Below are 24,342 nucleotides of genomic sequence, written 5' to 3' on the forward strand. Positions count from 1 at the left end.
AAGCGGTAGTGGGAGACAAACAGACACACACACACACACACACACACACATGATATACTTCTTTCAGTTTCTGTCTACCTAATCCACTCACGAGGCTTTCATCAACCCCAGAATGATGAAAGGCAAAAATCAACCCAAACTGGCCCTTCTTGATAAAGATTTCTAGGAAATGTGTAAGACCTTAAATTAGGCAAGGAATGAGACGGGAATAGAGACCTGACTGGCACTTTACTTTATCAACCTCAGAAGGGTAAAAGGTAAATTTAACTTCACCAGGATTCCTTAACCCTTTCATTACCAACCTGGCTGAAACCGGCTCTGGCTCTGAGTACAAATGTCTTGTTTTCATAAGTTTTGAATTAAAATCTTCCACCAAACCTTAGTCACAATTTATGTTCCTAACACTAGCTGAATGATAACTAAGTTATTTTACCAAATTCTTTGTTATATTTAAAGTAATTGAAAGAAACACAGAGCATCTCAAAATAAATACAGTAACGAAAGGGTTAATTCAGAAGATAAGATCCACAACTCAGGACGAAATGCTACTAATTCTTTCTATTTCAGACACAAGACCTGAAATTTTAGAGGAAGAGGTTAGTTAACTACATCATCCCCAGTATTTGACTGTTGCTTTATTCTATTGTCTCCAGAGAGATAAATGCAAAGTTGAACTCAGCAGGATTTGAACTCGAAACTTAGAGAACCAGACAAATCAACATGATTCTTTTTCAGTGCTCTACCAACTCATAGCCATTGGCTCTTTTAAATAATCACAATAGTAACATTGAGTGAAGAATTATCTTACCAAGCAGAACTGTTGCCAATCACTGTTATAGAAGTATTGCCATAATCAGCCAAACACCAAGCTACAGGTGATTCCAGAACCATCTGACGCATCACTTTGTTGTATGGCTCACCCACTTGAACTACCTCAAAAGACCCAGTTTGTTGGGCAAAATTGTAAGGTTCAGCATAAAGAGGGAATCCTACAGAAAGAATAGATACATTTGAAATGGTCAGTAAAATAATATTCAAGGCCCAGAAGGATGAAAAGCAAAGTTGATTTCAGTGGGGTTTAAATTCAGAATGCGTGTGTGTGTTCAGGCATATACGAGTGTGTATGTGCATGTGTGTATATAAATCTGTGCATATGTGTGTCTGTGTACATGTGTGTATGCATATGTGCAAGTAAGTGCAGGTGTATGTGTGAAAGTAAATGTCGTCATAGTCATCATCATTTCAACATCCACTTTTTTATGTCTGCAGCCAGCCATAGTATGCATCATATAGGAGAGATATTAAACACTGGCGATACTTGTGCCTGAAATTTTTGAAAACGAGGGAAGTCCTTACTGAGGCATCAACTACTTTCTATAAAACGTATTTACATAATTACATATATATATATATATATAAATACATATATACATTAGTAAAACATACAATTTTACACATGCAGATAAAATGGAATTGTTTGGAAACTCGTCTCGAATATGCCGGGGCTTTTTCCTTTTGCTCTTATCTATATCGCTGACAACGAACGACCAATGACATAAATGCTGCACTTTGGCCACTTGCGACAGCTATAAAAAGAAAAGAATTTAGCAACACACATACCAAATGTCGTAAGAATATTCTAATTTTTCTGGACTATCTATTTGTTTATAAGGTTCAATGGCTGCTGAGATGATAAGAGTAGTTCTTCACGATTGGATCAACCGAGACATACTCCTTGTATTGTACCTGAATTATCAGTTCAAATTTGAGCTTCGTTGTTGACCTTTGGCTTTCTGAATGGCATATGTCAGACAGAACTCATTGAGGCAGGTTTTCTACAGCTGAACGTCCTGCTTCATGTTAACCCTTGCCTGTTTCCAAGCAACATAATATTTTCCCGTGACTGGACATGCTTTCAAGGAAAATTAGAAATGAATAACACCAATTATATGACAATGACACTTGATACAACTGATGGCGTAAACACACAAACACATACGTGTACGTATGCACACACACACATCTTTTATCTTTTACTTGTTTCAGTCATTAGACTGTGGCCATGCTGAGGCACCCTCTTGAGGAATTTTTAGTCGAATGAATCAATCCCAGTACTTATTTTTTCTAAGCCTTGTACTTATTCTATCAGACTTATTAGCTGAGCCATTAAGTTACAGTGACATAAACATACCAACACCTGTTGTCAAGTAGTGGGAAAAGGGACAAATACAGACACAAAGACACACACACATGCATAAAAGACAGATGTTAGATGATGATGATGATGATGATGATATATATGTATATATATAAATATAGGTGCAGGAGTGGCTGTGTGGTAAGAAGCTTGCTTCCCAACCACATGGTTCTGGGTTCAGTCCCACTGTGGCATTTTGGGCAAGTGTCTTCTACTATAGCCTCAGGCTGACCAAAGCCTTGTGAGTGGATTTAGTAGACAGAAACTGAAAGAAGCCCGTCGTATATATATATATATATATATATATATATGTATATGAAGGTATTTGTGTGTCTATTTTTGTCCTTCCACCATCGCTTGACAACCAATGTTGGTGTGTTTACGTCCCAGTAACTTAATGGTTCAGCAAAAGAAATCGATAGAATAAGTACTAGGCTTATAAAGAATAAGTTCTGAGGTCAATTTGTTCAACGAAAGGCAGCGCTCCAGTATGGCCACAGTCAAATGACTTAAACAAGTAAAAAAATAAAAGAATATATATATATGACAGGCTTCTTTCAGCTTTTGTTTACCAAATCCACTCACATGGCTTTGTCTGGTTTGAGGCTTGGCATCTTTCAGTCTACATCAGCCAAATCCATTCACAAAGCTTTGGTCAGCCACACTGCCCTCCCCACCTGCCAAGGTGTTACACATGTTCAATGTACTACACATGCTCAAGATGCCACACAGTGAGACTGAACCTGAAACCATGTAGTTGAAAAGCAAACTTCCTAACTACACAGCCTTACATGCAACTATGTACGCATGTATATGTGTGTAGGCATGCATGTGTGCGTCAGTGCACGAAAGCACAGCAAATACTCACCTTCAAAATCTTCTGCATACATAGTAGGAAATGGAGCTGATGGTGGAACGTTACCATATGGTTGTAGCTGGTCATGTTTGACTGTGGTCAGTGTAATCACTTGGTCAACTCCTAGTGTTAAGTTCACTTGACCATTTATAACCTGAAAACCAACAATTGGAACCTTTTATACATGTGGAGATCATATGGGCAGGCTTTGGTAAATTGAATCACATCATGAGCAGTAATTTGCCCGTGTATCTGAAAAAGTAAGGTCTTCAACCAGTGCGTGCTGCCTGCCATTATGGACTACCGACTAGAGCATTGAAATAAACTAAGATCAACACAAAGAGCCATGGAAAGGAGAATGATGAAGATTAACAAAATGAATAACTGGAGAAACAACAGGATAAGAGTGGCAGCAAGTTTAAAGAATATTATCTGGAAAATAAAAAAAAAACCTTGAAATGGTCTTCCACAGTACATGGGTTTAGAAGGAAGGACAATAGTTGGAATAGCAAATTGACAGAGTAGTTACCATCATCATCATCATCATTTAGCATCCATTTTCTATGCTGGGTTAGATGGTTTAAATGGAACTGGTAAGCCAGAGAGCTGCACCAGGCTCCAGCCTGTTTTGGCTTGGTTTCTACAGCTGGGTGCCTTTCCTATGTCAACCACTTTACAGACTGTGCTGGATGCTTTTACGTGGCACCGCACCGGTGCTTTTATGTGGCACCATGCGGGTGCTTTTACGTGGCACTGCACGGGCACTTTTACATGATGCCACACAGACGCTTTGACGTGTCACTGCCCATGTCTTATAGTATTTGTTCTGGCTCTTTCCATTGAGCTCTTTGGTAAAACCAAGTGAAACTATTGCCCTGTTTAAAACCACTGATTGATCCTTGATTACCTTTAGCAGTGCTCACTCTATTGTAAGCTCAGGCCATTTCTCCAGCTTTAAGAAAACGAAAGTCCATAAACTGCTCCTCTTTCCCTCTCTGACTAAGTAGTAAAATTAAGAAAGCAAAGGAAGAGTCACAGGTTCTTGAAATGAGTGGGTGTTCTTGGTTAGGTCTGGTTCTCCCAGACAGAAAGGTGACAGAGGAAGGCGGTGGCAGCGATTGCAGTCGTAGTGATAGCGATAGTCCACTTTGAACTAATTGCAAAATTAGTGAGAAATACACCAGCAGAAGCCTCTAGAAGAAAATAAACAACAGCCAAAAGATGACAGATAAGTCACTATATAATAATAAGGAAAAATGTCTCAGAACTTACCGGAATTGGTTTCTGCTGTTGGAACAGCACAGATGGTTTCTGGGTGAAGCTTAATTCACTGAACCAGATGTAGAATTGTTTGACAAAGCTCTGTAAAAAATACATATGTGTATATGTTTATATATGTGTATGTATGTATATATGTATGTATATATATGTATGTATGTATATATATATATGTATGTATGTATGCATATATGTATATATATGTATATATATATATATATATACAAGGTGGTATCAAATATATATATAAAGGTGCAGGCATGGGTGCATGATAAAAAGCTTGTTTCCCAACCACATAGTTCCAAGTTCAGTCTCACTGCGTGGCACCTTGGGCAAGTATCTTCTACTATAGTGTTGGGTCGACCAAAACCTTGTGAGTTGATTTAGAAGACAGAAACTGAAAGAAGCCCATCATATATATATATATGTATCTGTATATATATATATATTTATACATATGTGTGTCTGTATGTCTTTATTTGTTGCCCCCACCCATCACTGCTTGACAACTGGTGTTGGTGTGTTTACATCCCCATAACTTAACAATTTGACCAAAGAGACCAGTAGGCTAAGTACTAGGCTTAATAAATAAGTCCTGAGATCAATTTGTTTGACTAAAATCCTTCAGGATGGTGCTCCATCATGGCTGCAGTTAAACAACTAAATCAAAATATATATATATATATATATATATATATATGTATATATATATATGTATATGATAGGCTTCTTTCAGTTCCATCTATTAAATCCACTCACAAGATTTCAGCCAGCCCATAGTAGAAGACTCATTCTTGTGTCTGGTTGTGTGTTATTTATGAAGTATATACACAAATAAAACTAGTCAACTCACAAATGAACTGTCCAGTTGGATGGTCACATTCTGGGGTTCAACTGTGTACTTAGGGAGGGCTGGTCGAATACATTGGGAATGGTTGTGGCTCTGTAATGGAAAAAAACATGGTCAGTAATACATAGATGTATGACGGTAAGTTAATATGTAGGTCAGTACGTACATACATACATAGGTGGGCAAGTAGGTAGGTAGGTAGGGAGGGAGGGAGGGAAACATGTAGGTATATGGGTGGGTAGGTGTGTAGCTAGATAGTGAGTAGGTATATTAGAAGGAAAGTAGATATGTAAGCTGGTGAGTGGCCAGGAGGTAGGTAGATATACAGGCAGGTATATAGGTACATAGATAGATGGATAGATTGGTAAGTAGGTATGTAGCTAGCTAGCTAATGGCTAGATATATAGGTAGGTAGGTGGCTAGCTAAGTTGGTAGATATATGGGTACATAGTTTGGCACAGTACACCACAATGTGGTGGTGGTCATTGTTGTCATCATCATCGTCGCCATCAAATGAAACAAAAAAACTGTTTTAAATAGAGAATTTATTTGCATAAAAATAAAAACATAAAACTTATTACTTTGAAAATGGTGAATACCATTATTTTTATATAATAAACTTTACATTAAATTTTATTTAAAAAAAAATTCTTTACCTTGCCGAAATCTACAAGCTTTTTTCATGAAACCACTGTTATGTTGATAAAGTCTTAACTATCTGGAACATGTCCATTGTTGTCCTGTGCTTGCAAACAAAGATCAGGCTGTCCTTTCCCTATTTGACTACAGCTACTAGAGCACAGTGGAGGCGCAATGGCCCAGTGGTTAGGGCAGCGGACTCGCGGTCATGAGCAAAAACACCTAAAGCTCCACGGGGCTCCTCCAGGGGATGGTAGCGAACCCTGCTGTACTCTTTCACCAAAACTTTCTCTCACTCTTTCTTCCTGTTTCTGTTGTGCCTGTAATTCAAAGGGTCAGCCTTGTCACACTGTGTCACGCTGAATGTCCCCGAGAACTACGTTAAGGGTACACGTGTCTGTGGAGTGCTCAGCCACTTGCACGTTAATTTCATGAGCAGGCTGTTCCGTTGATCGGATCAACTAGAACCCTCGACATCGTAAGCGATGGAGTGCCAACAACAACTAGAGCACAATATTGTTCATTTACTTAGGACTGATCTCATCACTATTTTGTAATGTATGATGAAGAATATAGTTTCAGGATGAGGTCATTATAAGACTGAAACATCTCTGGAGTTGTCTCCCATACTTGCCAAAAATTATTGAAATAATTTTAGTCATAAACTATATTGTTTATTTCCCCACTATGTAATTATTTCCAATTAGCTTTTTAAAAATACCTAACACTAAATATGTTAACAATCCATCTATCCACTCAAACCTACTCACTTGTCCATCCACCCATCAACCTATCTATTGACTTTCTCTCTCTCTCTCTCTTTTATCTATCAACTCTCTCTTATCTCTCCCTCTCCCTCTCTCTCTATCGACTCTATCAGCTCTCTCTCATTATTTACTGACTATTTCCCTCTCTATCTATATATATATATATATATATCAATTTACATATGAACTCTACTGTCCGCCCACCCTTTATACCTACCTACCTTTTTTTATCTACCTACATGCCTACTCACCTACTTTCCTATTTCCCTACCTCCTATCTATCTAACTACTATCTATCTATCTATCTATCTTTCTATTTTATTCTTTCATCACATAATTATTTCTAATTAACATTTTAAAGGTCAATGCATTGATAAATACGCTAATGATAATATAAGAAACAGAAGACAACAGTGCTTACCATAGTCTCAATGACAATAGTCAAATCCTTGCCACTAGGACTCACTAGAGATACATAACTCCCACCTTTTTTTAATTTGCCAACACCATTGTCATGTTTTAAATATTTCCATCCAATACCAGCAAAATGTGTTGTATGTGCTACAAGAGAGAAAATAAAAGAACATGGCTGTTATTGATGTCATTATTAGCTTTTTTGTTGTCAAGGCACACTGGACAAAATACTTAGCAGTATTTCTTCCAGTTATATTTTTTGAGTTCAACTTTGCCTTTCATTCTTTAGGTCAACAATGTGTTATCTTTTACTTATTCTAGTCATTGCACTGCAACCATGTTGGGACATCACCTTGATGGGTTTAGCTGAACAAGCTGACTCCAGTAATTGTTTGGTTTAAAGTTTGGTACTTATTCTATTAGTCTCTTTTACAGAACTGCTACGTTGCAGGGATGTAAACAAACAAAGACCCGTTGTGAGCACAGTGTGTGGTGGGGACAGGCAAATACTAAGCTATACACACATACACATACATAAATATATATAAATATATATATATGCATATAAATATATATATATGCATATAAATATATAATATATATATATATATATACATACACATCCATCCATGGACCCACTTGTCCATCCATCAATCCATTCATTAACCTATCTATTGACTCTGCCTCTTGACTCTCTCTCTATTGACTCAGACACTTTTCTGCTTAAAAATATTTGTAAGATCTGCAGGAGAGGTTGTTTGTCAAGAGCAGGACTTGCTAGTCATAAGATCTCATGACAGTATTTATTAATTGAAGAGATGACCTTCTTCCATACAGAAGTGGCAATTATCATATATACACATACATATATGTATGTATATGTGTGTGTATATATATATATATATATATCTACACACACACATACATATATACCTGCATGACCTCAAGAGGAGGAATAAGAAGTACTATCTTGAATGGTCAATCTTATCTAGAACCCCCCAATTTAGGGCTAATATTAGCAAGTGCTTATTATGCATTAGGGAATCCCTTTCCATTCTTAGGTCTTTTGGGCCGAAAACCTTGAATAAGTTTATCGAAGTAATCCCTTTTTGCAATCATAAATTTTCCTCCACCTTCCTAAAACTATATAAAAACAGAAATAAGAACAAAAATAATAGTATTAGTAGTGGTAATAATGGTAGTAATGATGATAGTAATGGTAATGATAGAAATAAAAATTAAAATAAAAAGACAAAAATATTGATATTAAAATAATAATAAAAATATGGATACAATGGTAGTATTTATTTTTCATCATGGCTTACGTTGGATTTGAAACCTAATAGTCTTTAGTTACCAAACCTGCCTGACTATTCTAAAGGGTATACTAAAAATTAGATTTTTTTTTTTTTTGGTCTAGTCCATATTATTTATTTAAGCTTGCTCTCTTAATTATAATTTTTCTTTTGACTGGTGACTTCGTTGATGTCTGTGTGTCTTTTTTTTACCTTGAAGAAGGGGTTATCACCAATTTGTGCTCTATTGTGCCCTAAATACGGTGATATACCCCCGAAATGGCCATAGGTGTTCTGTGTTTGTGTTCCACCTATACTCGTAATCCTCTGGTAATGATGTTTATGGTTTGACTTTACTGATGTTACCTGCGGAATGGTGAAACATGGATTTTACTTTGCCACACTTTGGATGTTCTGTTGTTTTGTCCCGTGCGCTTCGGTATTCCTGTTTATCAAATTGGATTTTACCTACTAAATTTGTTGTCATGAGGCAGGTAGTTGAACCTTCGTACTATTTATCTTGAACTTCTTTTGTTGGCCTCAGCGAATGAACTGTTGTGCTACGTCTCCCTATGTATTATTTTTTTTCTCTATATTTTTTCTATATATATATATTTTTTTTTATTCTACTGTAATTGTACCGGTCTCTAATATTTTTAATCAACTTTTAATCGCAGTTTATTTATTTATTTATATTATTCTATTGTATTTTTAATCGATTTTTTTATTCTTATGTATAAAAAATTTGACTTCCCTTTACTAATTTGGTTTTGTGGTCTATGTTGTACTTCTTATATGTGGTCATTGATGGGCTACGGCTTTTTGAGTCGATGACCTAATGGTTTTATTCTGCAATTAACTTTGTATATATATATATACCAAAGTAAGCACGTAAATGTAAGACAAGGTAGGAAAAAATAGTACTCGAATACAGCATAATCTACATGATAAATAATATGTGCATAGAAAATTTCATTAAAAAATATTCATTTTTCTGAAAGTTATGACCTTCCAAAATCGGGGGGTGGGTACAACTCTGTAGTTATGCCCTCGAATACCAGAGGTAGAGTAATATTGTAGTAAATCAAGGGGGCAAACTGTCAGAAACGTTAGCACGCCGGCCGAAATGCTTAGCGGTATTTCGTCTGTCTTTACGTTCTAAGTTCAAATTCCGCCGAGGTCAACTTTGGCTTTCATCCTTTCGGGGTCGATAAATTAAGTACCAGTTGCGTACTGAGGTCGATCTAATCGACTGGTCCCCTCCCCCAAAATTTCGGGTCTTGGGGTCTTGTGCCTAAAGTAGAAAAGAATGTTATAGTAAATCGTAGAATTAGCTCCCTTCGCATGAAAGTTCAGTGAGTGAGCTCCCTTGATTGTAACTAATTATCACATGCATGTTTGAAAGCTTCTAAGATTTGAGCTACAAGAATGTTCTGGAAAACTCCAGCATTCTCTTTATAAAATCAGCTCGCAAACCCAGAGATTTACTCTTAGCCATTCTCCACTTGGAGCCAGTCACGTCGTCGCTGTATCATATTCTTTTCTTCTCTTTTATTACATTTCTGCTTTTTCCTGCAAAGACTATCTAATTCTACTATTTATAAAACTAATTTTCATATTTTGTAATATTTGATTTAAGTAACTAAACTTTGTAATTCAGAGAAAATTAAACATATTTTTAATTAGCAATTTGTAGGTTTATTTCCTTCCTTCTTTTGTACAAGAAATTTCGTTACTCTGCCACACGCAGCTAGAACTCAAATTGTAATGATCTATATCTTTCCACCGTGGAGGCGCAATGGCCCAGTGGTCAGGGCAGCGGACTCACGGTCATAGGATCGCGGTTTCGATTCCCAGACCGGGCGTTGTGAGTGTTTATTGAGCGAAAACACCTAAAGCTCCACGAGGCTCCAGCAGGGGATGGTGGCGAACCCTGCTGTACTCTTTCACCACAACTTTTTCTCACTCTTATTTCCTGTTTCTGTTGTGCCTGTAATTCAAAGGGTCAGCCTTTTCACACTGTCATGCTGAATATCCCTGAGAACTGAGTTAAGGGTACACGTGTCTGTGGAGTGCTCAGCCACTTGCACGTTAATTTCACGAGCAGGCTGTTCCGTTGGTCGGATCAACTGGAACCCTCGATGTCGTATGCAACGGAGTGCCAACAATATCTTTCCACCAAACTATCTACTGACACATTTGGAATTGTTTTCTTCTCATTGGTCCTTTCAACTGATGTTTTTTTTTTTCTTATCATTGATAATAGGTTTAAAATCATATCATGTGAAATCGAAGAAAACCTTAAATCAAAAATCAAATTTTTTAAAATAACTGTAGTTAGAAGGAAAACCTATATAACCAGAATAAATTAATTAATGGTAAAATGAACCTAGAGTGAGGGTGTGAAGAACAACAGGTATTTCAGGTTCAAAGGGTTAACCATATGCCCATGTCTGCATCTGAGCTTTGTGTGAAAAGCGAAAAGTTATATTGCTTGCAACTGGAACACCTATGACTATATAGGTCTACTGTTTCGTAAAGCAGACAAATGATGAATGATATTCCATCCATTACCACTTTGACCATTTTTTTTTGAAGCACAGTGTACCTTAACACTATCCAGTGTGTTCTTCTTTAAGCCAGTAAAGTGAAATCTGAATAAATTTAGCTATTATTTCAAGCAGAGTGAGGACATTGGTACCAATGCTGGTTTTGTTGGTGTCATTTAACCCCAGCTCAACATTGATCCAGTACCAGACTTATGATCAAAGGTGTTCCAGCCATGACCATCCCACTTTTTATTTATTCAAACTTATTGTATTGATCATCAAATCTGTCATTTCTTTCTTAAGAGAGTAAGGTTGGCACGAAAGAGATTTGGCTATTATTTCAAGCATGAGGCTTTATCTAGCAATGACCAAAGGCATCTAATCTATCAATTCAAGCCAACACTGACCAGAAGTGTCAAACACTGACTAACAGCGATCGATGTTGACCTTCACTAACCAGCAGTGTCCAACATTGACCAAGACTTATTAACACTGACCAGCAGTTACATGCTAAAAAATATAGAAGAGAAATATTTACCGGTCATCCAAATTGGTGAATTGACTTCATAATGACCACTCCATGGTTCATATGCGGTCATTAGTCCACAACGGTTGTATGGTAAAGTGGAGTAGTAACTGGCAATGAGGTTCCAAGATATTGTACTGAAATAGAAAGACCGACAAGGATTAATGATGGTGATGGTGATGGTGGTCAAGATTATTATGATCATGATGACAATAATAACAATGGTGATGAGGAGGATGATGTTACCAGTGACGTTGATGACATAAGGAGGAGGACTATGATGATGATGACATTGATGATGTCACTGGTGATGTTGATGACAATGATAGGAAGAGGAGGAGGAGGACAATGATAATAGTGATGAGGTAGAGGAAAAGGAAGTTGACAACAATCACGATGATGATGATGATGATGGTCATAACAAAAATGATGACAATAACGAAAATAAAATTTTTTTAACAAAAGTACAGAAACACAAGTTTGAGGTGAGTATGAATGTATAATCAATTATGCAATTATTAATGTTGTTCTTGGGAATAGTAGACAATCTATGCCAAAATATACAAACAGAGATGGTCATGGCTGGAACGCCTCTGATCATAGGTCTACTCAGTCAGAGCTAACATGAGGCTGAATTACTACTAAACTTACTATGAGGGCAGACTTGACCAGTTACCTGGTTTTAACCCCAAAAACCTGATCCTTAAATGCCTACAACCAAGTCTACTCTGTCGAAAGTTTATAGACCAAGTTCTGTATTTAAGGAAGATAACTCAATATCTTTTCCCTTCTTACAGTAGCAACATGAGAAGTTATCCTTTCTGCCTTCCTTTTGCTCACCTGGCATCACTTTCTGATGCTGTGTGAAGGCTGAAGTCATATATATGTATTATATATATATATATTCATATATTTTTTGACAAACATAACTGAATGATTAATCAAATACTCAATTAGTTAAGTGGTTAAATAGTCAACCAATTGACAAATGATGATAATGAAGTGAAATAGAACCAGTGTGTGTTTATTATTGACATAATAACCCTCCTGAGATACTGGGTTGGGCTAAGAGTCCGTTTGTTTGTTTTTGTTTTTTTTTAAAGTGAAAATAAGAACTGAAAGTGACAAAAAGTAGAAGAGAAAGAAAGTCAGAGTTTTTGTAGAATTCTTAGAGAATAAATCTAATACTCACCTAGACATGTAACCATTGACATAATTTTGATTGAGAATCTGAAATAGAAAATTCAGAAAAAGAGAAATTATAATTTAATCCTTTCATGAGCTTCTACTGGTTTCACTCATTCTATGTAGCCATGTTGGAACATTGGTAGGAAAGTGAAAATAAACAGGCCCATGTAAAAAACCTTATTTCTGATAAGAATATATGACATAATATGATTAACTGTCACCATGTGATTGCCAACCCTGCAAGAAATAGCAACCAAATCGCCCTCAAATCACATCCTAGCATCTTCAAAAAAGAAATACTGCATCAGAAAAACTTAGCCTTAGATACTCCCAAAAAGAACAGGATGGTCATAGTTGGATTGTCTTTGATGACAGACTTATTCAATCAATGTTAACCTGAGACTAAACAACAACACTACAACAAAACATGGGAAGCCTTTCTCTATACAATTGCTTTCCCTGTTAGAAATATTAACCTTATCTCCCTCAAATCACATTCTACCATACATTAACAAAAACAGAACAGACACTTTAAATAATGTAGTCTTAGATACTCTTAAAGACTTAAAATAGATTGGAAGTACTCATGTAACCAGGAGAGGTTCAACAGGTTCAGACAATCCACATGTACACTCCTAGCAGTTCTATGCAAATATGATAATTAGCTAACATTTATTATAATTACATGTTTTCTGCAAATTAAATGATTTAATGGTTCAGACAATCCACATGTACATTGCTAGCAGTTCTATGCAAATATGATAATTAGCTAACATTTATTATAATTACGTGTTTTCTGCAAATTAAATGATTTAATGGTGGAGGTATTTTGATAATTGAAATCACCACCCCATCTCCAGTCAAAATCATGGCAACACCCATGGAATAATTACAGTCAGAGTGCTCCATGGTCATAGATTTTTCTTAATTTAGCTTGATCTAGGATTAAACAACATTCAATGATTACATTGTTGTTGTTGGCACTCTGTTGCTTACGACGTTGAGGGTTCCAGTTGATCCGATCAACGGAACAGCCTGCTTGTGAAATTAACGTGCAAGTGGCTGAGCACTCCACAGACACGTGTACCCTTAACGTAGTTCTCAGGGAGATTCAGCGTGACACAGTGTGACAAGGCTGACCCTTTGAATTACAGGCACAACAGAAACAGGAAGTAAGAGTGAGAGAAAGTTGTGGTGAAAGAGTACAGCAGGGTTCGCCACCATCCCCTACCGGAGCCTCGTGGAGCTTTAGGTGTTTTCGCTCAATAAACACTCACAACGCCCAGTCTGGGAATTGAAACTGCAATCCTATAACCGCAAGTCCGCTGCCCTAACCACTGGGCCATTGCGCCTCTACATTGATTACATTAGACCAGTGGTATCCTTTTCTTCACTATCTGGTTATTTCTAATGCAGGATATGCTTGATCAAGTCTGACCTAAGGCTATACAACAATAACAAGAGCTAATGCAAAATACTATTTCAAGCAATGTAAAATAGTATTGTAGCCAATCCAAAATGTTATTTCAACCAACCCAAAATATCATTTCAGCCAATCTAAAATGTTATTTCAACCAAAGTAAAATATTTCTTCCAATTCAAAATGCAATGCAAAATACTAAAAAAGTTATTTCAAACAATCTAAAATACTATTTCAATCATTCTATAATGCTATTTCAGCCAATCTAAAATGCTACTTCAGCCAATCTAAAATGCTACTTCAGCCAATGCAAAATGTTATTTCAACCACTGCAAAATGTTATTTCAACCACTGCAAAATACTGTTTTAACCAATGCAAAATGCTATTTTAACCAATGCAAAATGCTACTTCAACCAATGCAAAATGCTACTTCAGCCAATGCAAAATGCTATTTCATCTGATGCAAAATGTTATTTCAGCCAATCTAGAATGTTATTTCCAGTTAATGAATAAACTACAGACAATAAACTTACCCTGGCCCAGCATCCAGCGCCAACATTATTATTAAAAGTACTGTAATCCTCTGATGACCAGAGAGGTCGACCGGTCTTCATGGCTTTGTCAGTACTGACTGTACCAGGGTAATGGACACTACAAAGACAAATAGAAGATGATGTTGGGGTCATCATGCTATAATTGAATTCTTCATCATTATTATTAGCTTTAGGATTTTGTTTATTTTTGTTTTCACTTTTTCTGTCTTTTCCACATTGCCAGTCACATCACTATAACCATCATCATCATCATCACAAACATCATTATCATCATTACCCCCCTATCACTACACCTACCATCATCTAGATCTTCTCTATTGCCTATAGCAAGGTATATTATATCAAAACAAACTATATCACTCTCAGAATGGTAAACATTGAAAAATTATAACTCAAGCAGTTGTAATTTGGAGAATATTTGTAGAAACACACACATCATCATCGTTCCATGCTAGCATGGGTTGAATGTTTTGACAGGAATCTGATGGGTCCAAGGACTGCATCATACTCTAATGTCTGCTTTGGCACAGTTTCTAAAGCCTGCATGCCCTTCCTAATGCTAACCACTTTTCAGCATACACTGAGCACGTTTTTGTGCCACCAGCATTATTGAGAACTCCAAGCAGTTTGCAAGACTTTAAAACCCCGAGGAAGGTAGGAAGGCTTTCAGCTGGGGGATAATGGGGTTAAAGTATGAAAAAGGGAGTTCTTGTTGGTTGAGTGGAACAGTTACTTACACTGAACCTTTTAACATTCAGATTTCTTCATCAAACATAAAGCTTATTTATTGACATTATCTTGCATTAATCATACATTATCTTGTAGCTTCAAGATTTCAATGGTGTGTTTCTATATTTTTAGAATTACATTGTAGGGTAGGTGTGAGCTGTTGGATCTGGTCAGTTTTAATATGAAACAGGTAGAATATTTGGGCTGACAGAGAGATAGATAGGCAACATTTCTTTTTGCAATTTCCATATTTTCAACAACTTCATCATATATTATCCAAAACGAAAAGTTTTCCAGTGTTTTCTCTGAGAATGGTTTCATTCTCTTTGACTATTATTCTCTATCCACTCCCTTTCTTCACTCAATCTATCTCTCTAAATCTCTATGTATCTTCCCCCTCCCTCCTCTATGTCTTCTTAACTCTAACCATCCTCCTGTGTTTACTTTAGTCGAAGAAATCAACCCCTTGACTTATTCTTTGTAAGCCTAGTACTTATTCTGTTGGTCTCCTTTGCCGAACCACTAGATTACAGGGACGTAAATACACCAGCACTGGTTATCAAGCAATGATGGGGGAACAAACACTAACATATATATAAATATATATATATATATATATATATATATGACGGGCTTCTTTCAGTTTCCGTCTATCAAATCCACTCACAAGGCTTTGGTTGGCCTGAGGCTATGGTAGAAGACACTTGCCCAAGGTGCCACACAGTGGGACTGAATCCGGAACCATGTGGTTCGTAAGCAAGCTACTTACCACACAACCACTCCTTTTTTTGTGTGAAAAGATGCCTCCATCATTCTGAAGACTTTAGTGAAAACATTGGAAAAAATCTCCATCAAAACAGAGAAATTCCAACTTATGTGGGCCATCTGATCCGAAACTCTGTTTTCCAGAAACTCCTCCTCACCCCCTTCCAAAAATTTTGCCTACAAATTTCTTTGTAATTGTAATTTACATTGAAAGGTATTTATATAAAATTTCATTTGAAAATGCCTATTTTCCAGAAAGTTATGAGGGGGGAATTGTCAGGTCCTGTGAGTTTCCTGAAACTCTTCTCTCCAAACCCTCAGAAAAATTTTCCAACAAATCTTTACATATACTCAATCTACAGGATATAAGCGATTATTTGGTGAAAGTTTCATTAAAAAGTATCCATTTTTCTGGAAGTTATGAGGCAATAAAATGAGTGGGGTATTAAAAGTTAACGTTAACGGATTAACATCAACTTCTGTTATATTTTCAAAGAATTAACGAAGTTAACTTTTTGGTTAATGGATTAACGGTTAACAAAGTTAACTTTTCGATTAGTCATGGCCAGTGCCAGTGACAAGTAAAAGGCACCCAGTACACTCTGTGGAGTGGTTGGCATTAGGAAGGACATCCAACCGTGGAAACCAAGCCAAAACAGACTGGAGCCTGTTGCAGCTCTCAGGCTTACCAGCTCCAGTCAAACTGTCTTACCCATGCTAGCATGGAAAATGGACACTCAATGATGATGATGAAGGTGTGTGTGTGTGTGTATGCATGCACATGCACTTAATTCTATTTTACAGCAGTATAAACAACATATTATACCCAATGTAAGAAACAGCTGCTTGCAGTTCTTCATCCTTCAACATTGCATCTGCAATAGACCAGCCACCATCTGCTGCAACAATCTGTACATTTGACAGTCCGTTAGTGTTCAGACATTTCCGGAGAATCTGGCAAGTCAAATAAAAGTATGATATTTCTTTGTATGAGGCACAGGCCTAAATGAGGACTAGCATGTTATTAAAAAGAGATGTAATCAATGAAATTAGACCTTCAATAGGGGACAGGTGCATGAACAATGCTCTAGTTTTTTAATTCAGAATGAAGATACACAAACGTAAGTTGTCTCATCTTAAACACTCTTCATTCTGGAGTTGCTGCATCTGCATAGCCACACAAAACATAAAAATCCTGAAGAAACACCACACTTTGTCTGATGATTCTGCTAAGCCATCACCCTGAATAAGTATTCTATTTCACCAATCCCAAAAGGCTGATAGGACAAGTTGACCTAGGCAGGAGTTAAACTCAGAATGTAAAAAAAACTATAACTAAATACTGCAGCAGTTTTGGTTTAATACTCAAATGATTTTGCCAATTTACTGCCTAAGACTCAGGTTGACAAAATAAATACCAGTAACATGCTGGAGTCAATTAAATCAGCTATACCATTTACATCAAAACATATGAGAAATCCTTATTATTATCCCTGTTGGGTTATGAAAATTTGGGTCATTTTATTCCCTTGTGCCATGTTCCTATCCCTTAATAATTCATCCCTTCAGTTCTTCATTTAACTGCTCTTAGAGGCCTAGTAGAATAATCACGATTTTTGTTTCTACTTGAAGGACATTTTAAAAGCAAAAGTGTCAATTATTCAAACACTGACACATGGCTGGATTTAGACATGGTAAGGCCCTGAGCTATGGAATCCCATAATGGCCATATCTGAAAATTGGTAACAAAACTAAGACTGTGTAAGAACTGAACTTAGCAATAATGCTATCAAAGTGCATAACAATTCCATGTGTAAGCTCACAAACTTGTAATTTCTTTATTTTGGTTTCTGTATTAGTTAGAGGAGAAAAGGCAGCACTCATGGTTTAAACTAGGTGACAAATTAAGTGTACCACCCAAGAATAGAAATAGTTCATCCACCAGGCTTCCATACAATTTCAATCTACCCAATTTTACTCACAAGATTAGGGTTAAAATGGGGAAATGGTAAAAGACACTTGCCCAAAGTGCTGTGCAGTGGAATTGAACTTAAAACAACATGAATGTGAAGCAAACTACTTAAACCATAGAACCATTCCAGAAAATTATTACTCAAAGATAAATTACACTAAAACTATGAATAAAAAATAATTCTGAGATTTTAAAAGACCCTTTTCAGGCTCAAAGTCAATGATTCCCCCCAGTGGCAGTGTCTTAGAAAATTGTGATGGGGCATGGTGACATAGTCACCAGGCACAAGATTCTCATTAATTCACTTTTTCTTAGTCAATAATGTACTTTTTTCTGTACTCAATACGTAATAAAAAAGTTACCAGTAGATTCTTCTGTAAAAAATAATTATGATAAAATATGATAAAGTTGTTTTTTTTCCAACCACTGGTCAGACATACAGTTTGCTGGAAAGTTATAGTGGGGCCTGGGGAGAATATAGGTTGGGAAACACAGCTCTAAGTTATAGTTTGTTTAGCTTGTACCTAAATCCAGCACTGCACTTACGGTTCATTAATAAATGATTTAATAGCTCACATACTTAAATCTAAATACTGAAGGAGAAGAAAAAGAAATAAAAATATTTATATATACACACTTTGATATAATCTGCTGTGAAGGCACGTTCATTCCAGATCTGGAAAATAAAATATTTTAAATAGTCATTTGAAATATACAATAATCAAGAATAAAGTTTGTTTAATGACTCTTGCTATGCAATTAATGGCTTAGACGGGAGGTAATTAAGGCAGGATTTTTACAACCAGACGCTCTTCCTGCTGCCAGTCTATACCTGACTTTTCTATAAGGGATTTTTTTGCTTTTTTTTTTTTTCAAAATGAATTTGAAAGTGCAGAGCTAGTGGATGATTTGTTGACACAGGAAATATCAACAAACTTCAGTATTTGCAGCTTAGTGGAGATTGTAAACATTTACACACACACATATACATACAAGTAGTATACAGATATATATGCACACACACACACACACACAATGGACTTCTTTCAATTTCAGTGCCACGTGAAAAGCACCCAGGCCACTTTTATAAAGTGGTTGGCATTAAGAAGGGCATACAACCATAAAAACCATGCAAAATACAGACAGTGAAGCCTGGTGCAATTTTCTGGCTTGCTAGCACCTATAAAACTGTCCAACCCATGCCAGCATGGAAAACAGACATTAAATGATGATGATGATGCTTTGTACTAGTTATATAAGATATGTGTAAAAAGTATGAGGCTGTGTGGGAGTTGGCTATGGTATATAGAACTATGGAGATATGTAAGATGTGAGATATCACAAGACAGTAAATATAGAAAACTAATGTAAGGTGTGTATGTGTAAAGTTTGATAACACTTGTGAGGTGGAGATTTTCAAAGTTGCCATCAAAATTCAGTGAACTTCAACGAAGAAGTACATAGAGTCTATTTTGCCGAGTCATGATGATCGGTTGGAAGAGAGGAGGAAGAGGGGAAGAAAGGGTGAGGAAGAGAAAGGAGGAAGGGAGGGAAAGAAAGAGTGGGGAGACAGAGGGAAGAAAAGGGCAAGGAGGGGTGATGGGGGAGATGTGGGGAGCAGGAGAGGAAGAGGAAGACAATGACAATGATGATGGTGATGTGAAACAAGTTAGTGGGAAGAACAATAATTATAAGGATGATAAATGTGAATACCCGTCAGAGTGTAAGTATCTTGAGAGAAAAGCTGAACATTAGAAGCATCAGTTGTGGCGTGCAAGAGAGACGATTGCGCTGGTACGGACATGTGGTGAGAATGGAGGAGGATAGCTGCGTGAAAAAGTGCCACACCCTAACAGTTGAGGGAACCCGTGGAAGAGGTAGGCCCAGGAAGACCTGGGCTGAGGTGGTGAGGCAAGACCTTCGTACATTGGGCCTCACCGAGGCGATGACTACGGACCGAGACCTTTGGAAATGGGCTGTGCGTGAGAAGACCCGGCAAGCCAAGTAAGATCGTTGCCAGTGCCCCTGGACTGGTTCTTGTGCGGGTGGCACATGAGATGCACCATTTTGAGCGTGGCCGTTGCCAGTACCGCCTGACTGGCTCCTGTAGGATTTTCGAGCGAGATCGTTGCCAGTGCCCCTGGACTGGCTTGTGCGGGTGGCACATAAAAGACACCATTTCGAGCGTGGCCGTTTTCGTGCGGGTGACACGTAAAAGCACCCACTACACTCTCTGAGTGGTTGGCGTTAGGAAGGGCATCCAGCTGTAGAAACTCTGCCAAATCAGACTGGAGCCTGGTGTTGCCATCCGGTTTCACCAGTCCTCAGTCAAATCGTCCAACCCATGCTAGCATGGAAAGCGGACGTTAAACGATGATGATGATGATGATGATGAAATATGATGGTGTTCATGATGATGATGATGATGATGATAGATCCAAATGAAGCTGACCAAGACAACAATGATTATAATTATGATGATGATGATGATGTACATGATGCTGCAAGAAAAGAAGGAAAAGAACAATGAGGCAGTGATGACATGCCAGAACATGGTGGTGGTAGCGATGGCGGCGGCAGCGACGTCAACAGCAGCAGCTGCAGCAACAACAAGAAACAGCAACCAATAATAATACTCACCCCAACATAGTCCATGGTCAAATTGTGATGGGTCTTGGCACCAAGAATCCATTTAGTTACATAAGTTGCTGTCACCAAGGGAGTCTTATAAGGGCTCAAAGTTCCATTGCCAATCCAATAAGGGAAGCCCCAAGGTAGACAATAGAGTTTTATTGAAGGGTTTCTCTGAAAGATAATCAAAAAATAATTATATTAGAAAGAGATTACCATGTTTGGTAAATGATTGATTTTGTTGAAATGAGATCCTAATTTCCAGCAGACTTCAAGTTCTTACCTTTTTTGCTTCCTTAAGTAACCACCATTCATAACCTCGGAAATAGTTCTCTTCCCAACTGTTGTGCATATGGGATGCCTCACTGCCATCTGAAACAGGAAATGGTTATAGCAATTGATTTAATATTTATTTAATTAGTTCCTTAATGATATGGATGTCTTTCCTTTTTCTGTTTTTATAGATTAGTGTAGAGGAGGGACTCTGTAATCATGACCATCACAGGCCCTCCACTTACTGGTGAGATGTGTGTCTATGGACAACAAAGATGAAGATGGAACAATGAGAGGAAGGGTTCAATGGGGTGGATATTGGCAGAGTGTTTAGCTATATCTCAAGACTGCCAGGTATAGCAAGGAGGGGACAGTTGTGTCTGATGCCCCCAACTTTCAGCCATAAGGATGGACATATACATTCATTCATGTGTGTATGTATGTGTGTGTGTGTGTGTGTGTTTGTGTACATATAGGCATAGGAGTGACTGTGTGGTAAGTAGCTTGCTTACCAACCACATGGATCTGAGTTCAGTCCCACTGCGTGGCACCTTGGGCAAGTGTCTTCTACTATAGCCTCGGGCCGACCAAAGCCTTGTGAGTGGATTTGGTAGACGGAAACTGAAAGAAGCCCGTCGTATATATGTATATATATGTGTGTTTGTGTGTGTGTGTCTGTGGTTGTCCCCCCAACATCGTTTGACAACCGATGATGGTGTGTTTACGTCCCCGTAACTTAGCGGTACGGCGAAAGAGACCGATAGAATAAGTACTAAGCTTACAAAGAATAAGTCCTGGGGTCGATTTGCTCGAGTAAAGGCGGTGCTCCAGCATGGCCACAGTCAAATGACTGAAACAAGTAAAAGAGTATATATACACATATATCGTCATCATCAATTAACATCCATTTTCACAGGTTTAAGGACCCAATGCTAAACTATATATGCACTGTGACTTGCTGTTTGTAAATAAGTGTAAGGGCCCAGTGTATTATTTGCTCAAGGACTTACAATTCTGTCTCAACCCTAACCCTCTCAACAACTGTTGGGAGCTGAAGTATTTTGTGGCCTTCATATGGTGAGGAACCCAGTCTTTGGGAAGCTGTTTTCACCATGTTATGAAGATTGTGAGTCCTATTATTAGCTGTGAGTCTGAGGGTTTAGTTGTTCGTTGTTTAAGCTATGACAAGGTTAGGTGGCTGGAGATATCCACTCATCTATGATATTAACTCACCTGTACTTTGAGCATCTCCACCAATTTCTACTTTCAGAATCTGCAATGAAGCTCCAAATCCTGGCTGAGGTTGAAAAAAATAGGAAAGAGAAAAGAAGTTTCATTAGAATATTTAATCAGATAGCAATTACACTATGTAACCCAATTTTTGTCCTTGGATAGCAATTGTTATTTACTTTTTACTTACTCCTAGAAAGTATGAAAAATGGCTAATATTTCCTTCAAACTTTGCTTTTGTTACATTTATTCAAACCCCAAAGAATCCCTCTCAACATATGGCTCAACCACCACTTGACAACTGGTGCTGGTTTGTTTACATCCCCATAACTTAGCAGTTCAGCAAGTGAAACTGATAGAATAAGAACCAGACTTCAAAGAAAAAACATAAATGCTCATGTAGATTTGTTTCACTAAATCCTTTGAAGGTGATGCCACAGAATGGCCACAATCCAATGACTAACTGAAATAAGTAAAGATCTCCATGTGTTTCTTGAAAAACAGGCACACCACATGTCTATGTGTCACAAGAGACAAATAAAAGGGTTAGCAACAGGAAGAGCATCCAGCTGTAAAACACTGTCACAGAAAACTCATCCCAATCCATGCCAACATGGAGAAGCAGACATAGCCATGGCTGTATGCTAAGAAGCTTGCTTCCCAACTATGTGGTCTTGGATCAAGTCCCACTGAGCGACATTCTGGGTGTCTTCCACTATAGTCTCAGTGGAAAACCATGTCTACAAACCACTACTACACCTGTTTACTATCAAGGAATTGCTGCAGATGTCACAGACTCAGTGCATGTCTGTGTGTCTTTGACCATAACATGCCCAATCATCTATGCAGTGGATGTTGACAGTAAATTAAGTTTATTTGATACATGTCCCTCTCACAAAAAGCAGAACAGATACTCCAGTCTAGTAAAATGTGAATTGGAGAAATGCATGCTTTGACCAGGTTCATGATAGAGACAATATAGAAGATTATGTATTACATCCGTTATACAGATATAATTCATAATAGATGACTGTGGCAATGTAGGCACCCACCATTTATGCTTGATCATTCAGCCAATTTTTCAGTGAGATAGACTACCCATCTTGTCACTCATCTCAGGTCTTCTCCGCTTGGAGATCTGGACCAAATGAGACCCCAAGTAAGTTAACTGGTCCCTCTGTGCAGCATCCCATGATGCTGCTGGATGGCATGGATCAGCCTAATCAAGTGCTAATAATGATGATAATAATAATAATAATCTTTACAAGTTTTTGGCACAAAGACCGTAATTTTGGAGGAGGAAGAAAGTCAACTGCATCAACTCCAGTGCTCAGCTGGTACTTATTTAATTGACCCTAAAAGGATGAAAGGCAAATTTGAACTCAGAACATAAAGATGGATGAAATGTTGCTAAGCATTTTGCCCAGCATGCAAATGATTCTGTCAGCTCACTGCCTAATAATAATAATAATAATAATAATAATAATAATAATAATAATCCTTTCTACTGGAAGCACAAGGCCTCAGATTTGTAGGGAGAGGACTAGTCAATTACATCAACCACATTGTTTCACTAGTACTTAGTTTATCAACCCCGAAAGGATGAAAAGCAAAGTCGACCTCAGCAGAATTTGAACTTAGAATGTAGCAATGGGCAAAATACCGCTAAGCATTTCATCCAATGTGCTAATGATTCTACCAGCTCACCGCCCTCCTAATAATAATAATAATAATAATAATAATCCTTTCTATTAAAGCACAAGGCCTGAAATTATGGGGGAGGGGTTAAGTCAATTACGTCAACCCCGGTACTTAACTGGTACTTAATTCATTGAACTCAGAAAGTAAAGACAAGTGGATAATAATGATGATGATATTAATAATAATAATGGTTTCAAATTTTGGTACAAGGCCAGTAGTTTTAGGGGTGGGAGTAGTGAGCTGATATCATCAACCTTAGTACTTGACTGGTTTTATTTTATCAACCCCAAAGAGATGAATGCCAAAGCAGAGCTTAGCAGGGTTTGAACTCAGAATATAATGTTTGAGTCCCAATTTCTTTTTCGCAGTAACAACAACAACAAACAATGAAACTTACCTTGAATAAATAATCAAGTATTTCATTCCTTTGTTTTTCAGGGTAGTTTACAAGGAGTTTAGAGGTTGCCTAAAATAGAATAAAGAAACAAAGGGGAACATTATAATAGA

General features: G+C 37.4%; 1 protein-coding gene and 1 long non-coding RNA gene across 2 annotated transcripts in view; one reads left to right on the forward strand and one right to left on the reverse strand.

The window, feature by feature from the left end:
• Positions 1-679, forward strand: part of LOC149132050 (uncharacterized) — a 12,456-nt gene extending 11,777 nt beyond the window's left edge. Inside the window, exon 3 of the long non-coding RNA XR_016244993.1 lies at positions 568-679. This is a non-coding gene — a long non-coding RNA (uncharacterized LOC149132050). The remainder of the gene's footprint in view (positions 1-567) is intronic.
• The window catches only part of LOC106876977 (galactocerebrosidase), a 33,073-nt gene that overhangs the window by 3,277 nt on the left and 5,454 nt on the right, over positions 1-24,342 (reverse strand). Inside the window, exons 2-15 of the mRNA XM_014925746.3 lie at positions 24,233-24,301; positions 22,138-22,201; positions 20,915-21,003; positions 20,641-20,805; positions 18,638-18,676; positions 16,855-16,982; positions 14,514-14,631; positions 12,564-12,601; positions 11,384-11,508; positions 7,009-7,148; positions 5,185-5,274; positions 4,326-4,415; positions 3,066-3,207; positions 809-989 (exon numbers count right to left, since the gene is read on the reverse strand). Of these exons, the coding sequence (XP_014781232.1) occupies positions 809-989; positions 3,066-3,207; positions 4,326-4,415; positions 5,185-5,274; positions 7,009-7,148; positions 11,384-11,508; positions 12,564-12,601; positions 14,514-14,631; positions 16,855-16,982; positions 18,638-18,676; positions 20,641-20,805; positions 20,915-21,003; positions 22,138-22,201; positions 24,233-24,301 (1,478 nt within the window). The remainder of the gene's footprint in view (positions 1-808; positions 990-3,065; positions 3,208-4,325; positions 4,416-5,184; positions 5,275-7,008; positions 7,149-11,383; positions 11,509-12,563; positions 12,602-14,513; positions 14,632-16,854; positions 16,983-18,637; positions 18,677-20,640; positions 20,806-20,914; positions 21,004-22,137; positions 22,202-24,232; positions 24,302-24,342) is intronic.

Source organism: Octopus bimaculoides, chromosome 18, assembly GCF_046866305.1.
Source record: "Octopus bimaculoides isolate indiv1 chromosome 18, ASM4686630v1, whole genome shotgun sequence".
NCBI classification, from domain to species: Eukaryota; Metazoa; Mollusca; class Cephalopoda; order Octopoda; family Octopodidae; genus Octopus; species Octopus bimaculoides.